Below are 2,500 nucleotides of genomic sequence, written 5' to 3' on the forward strand. Positions count from 1 at the left end.
ACACGTATATTTTATCTCACAGCTCCAGGGATTTGCTGCTTTCTTGATGTCTTTCATTAAATAACCCTCAATTCTATCCGTATGAGAGAGAGAGAGAGAGAGAGAGAGAGAGAGAGAGAGAGAGAGAGAGAGAGAGAGAGAGAGAGAGAGAGAGAGAGAGAGAGAGAGAGAGAGAGAGAGAGAGTCCTATGCTGTTGCTCTCCTCCACGGCTATCTCCTTCTCCCTCCATCATTATATCCCTTCCAGACAGCATCTCTCTCTCTCTCTCTCTCTCTCTCTCTCGTCCCTTCCTCATCTGTCCAATCAGTATAAACTAATAAAGCACATGCAGAACAGATCCCAGATCAGTGATCAGAGCGGTCACAATAACAACAGGCATTCACACACAGCATGATAGCATACAGCTAGGATGTGTGGACGGAAAACTGCGTGTGCTGTGCATGCATGCGTGTGTGTGTGTATGTGTGTGTGTGTGTGTGTGTGTGTGTGTGTGTGTGTGTGTGTGTGTGTGTGTGTGTGTGTGTGTGTGTGTGTGTGTGTGTGTGTGTGTGTGTGTGTGTGTGTGTGTGCGAGCGCTGTCTGTCTGTCTGATGAGTGAGAATAAGACATCTGTTGATTCCATATGGATGCCAGAAGGAGTGAGACAGACAGACAGATCGTGGTAAGGATCAAGGATGTCTACTGGTATGTGTATCTACTGTGATATCTTCAGGAATGTGTACCTGCTATGTGCGATATCTACAGGCATGTGTACACGCAAGCGCGTATGTATACGCACGCATGCACAAACGCGAGCGCTCGCACACACAAACTCACACCCGCACACGCACACGCGCACGCGCACACACACACACACACACACACACACACACACACACACACACACACACACACACACACACACACAGACGGTGGGAGCAACACTTCAAAATGCGGAGGAGGGGAACTAAAAAGTCATTACATGGACGATCAATATTACTAACACACACACACACACACACACACACACACACACACACACACACACACACACACACACACACACACACACACACACGCACGCACGCACGCACGCACGCACGCACGCACGCACATACACACACGTTCCATCAGCCACCAGTGATGGTGACAGATGACTTTTGTCAGGCAGAGCTTTGTTACCATGGTAACCATTAGGCTACACTTCAGCAGTGTGCAGTAGCAGAGACATTACACACACAATACAAGGTCATAATGAAACGGCACAGCTTCATTTTTCATAAACTGATCAATCATTATATCTGATAATGGAGATTCTTACATTAAGTAAGATTAAGATTAAGTAAGATTGGTTGACCGACTGATTGATAGATCAATATGTACTTCTGCCGCTGTTCTAGTAGTAAATATAGTAATATTACCAGTAATACGCCCTAAGGGCGAGAAGCGTGTGCACATGGGTGCGTGCACGTATCCGCCTGGGTGACAGCAGACTGCTGGGCGAGTGCTGGTGCTTTGTCATAGGATCAATTTTGACCAAAAAAATGTACAGACCTGGTTGGTTGTTTAAATTGGACAAAATGTGGCCATATTTTCCCAGACGTCATAGACCACATGAGACTGACCAAATATGTCCATATATGGGTATTCCTAGATATGGGCTTAATATTGATGACATCAGGGATCTCCATATATGGGCATAAAAGGGATTGTATTAGTGTGGTTGCCCTAACAGGGCATCATCTGGGAATGCCCATATACTGTATGGACTTGATATTGACTTTTTCGGGCCAGGTAGGGCGTAAAATGTATGCTTGAGCCCAGTTAAATGTATACTTGAGCCCAGTTAGAGCCCAGTCAGCGCCCAGTTAGAGCCCAGTCAGAGCCCAGTTAGAGCCCAGTCAGAGCCCATGCAGTCAGAGCCCAGTTAGAGCCCAATTAGGGCCCAGTCAGAGCCCAGTCAGAGCCCAGTCAGAGCCTAGTTAGAGCCCAGTCAGAGCCCAGTCAGAGCCTAGTTAGAGCCCAGTCAGAGCCCAGTTAGAGCCCAGTCAGAGCCCAGTTAGAGCCTAGTTAGAGCCCAGTTAGAGCCTAGTTAGAGCCCAGTCAGAGCCCAGTCAGAGCCCAGTTAGAGCCAGTTAGAGCCCAGTCAGAGCCCAGTCAGAGCCCAGTTAGAGCCCAGTCAGAGCCCAGTTAGAGCCCAGTCAGAGCCCAGTTAGGGCCAGGACTTATTTTCAGGCCCATTGAGAATTCTGAGCTGGCATCACAATGATGCAATGATGACCTACGGTCTCAATTATGACAGCAAACAGTATGACCAAATGTTTTTTTATCTCACCTTTCCAGTCCGGGTGTGTCTTTGATCTTATTGACTGCTCGCAGCAGACAGGGCGGGGCTGGGGGCGGGGACATCAGCAGGGTGGAGCTAAAGTTGGTGGGGAATAGAGGAGGGTCACAAGGCGGCGATGCTGATGCCAGTGGAGCTGGAGCCGTGGCGATGGCTTTCTGCTTCTTCTTCTTTGA

General features: G+C 48.5%; 1 protein-coding gene across 1 annotated transcript in view; it reads right to left on the minus strand.

Annotated features, from left to right (window-relative positions):
- kif26ba (kinesin family member 26Ba) overlaps positions 1–2,500 on the minus strand; it is a gene marked incomplete at both ends in the record, with an annotated part of 135,254 nt that overhangs the window by 54,551 nt on the left and 78,203 nt on the right. Inside the window, 2 exon segments of the mRNA XM_080730049.1 lie at positions 2,316–2,323; positions 2,326–2,500. The exon segment at positions 2,326–2,500 is cut by the window's right edge and continues 25 nt beyond it. Of these exon segments, the coding sequence (XP_080586175.1) occupies positions 2,316–2,323; positions 2,326–2,500 (183 nt within the window).

The sequence above is a fragment of the Nannobrachium achirus genome (assembly GCF_963921795.1).
Source record: "Nannobrachium achirus genome assembly, chromosome: 7".
NCBI classification, from domain to species: Eukaryota; Metazoa; Chordata; class Actinopteri; order Myctophiformes; family Myctophidae; genus Nannobrachium; species Nannobrachium achirus.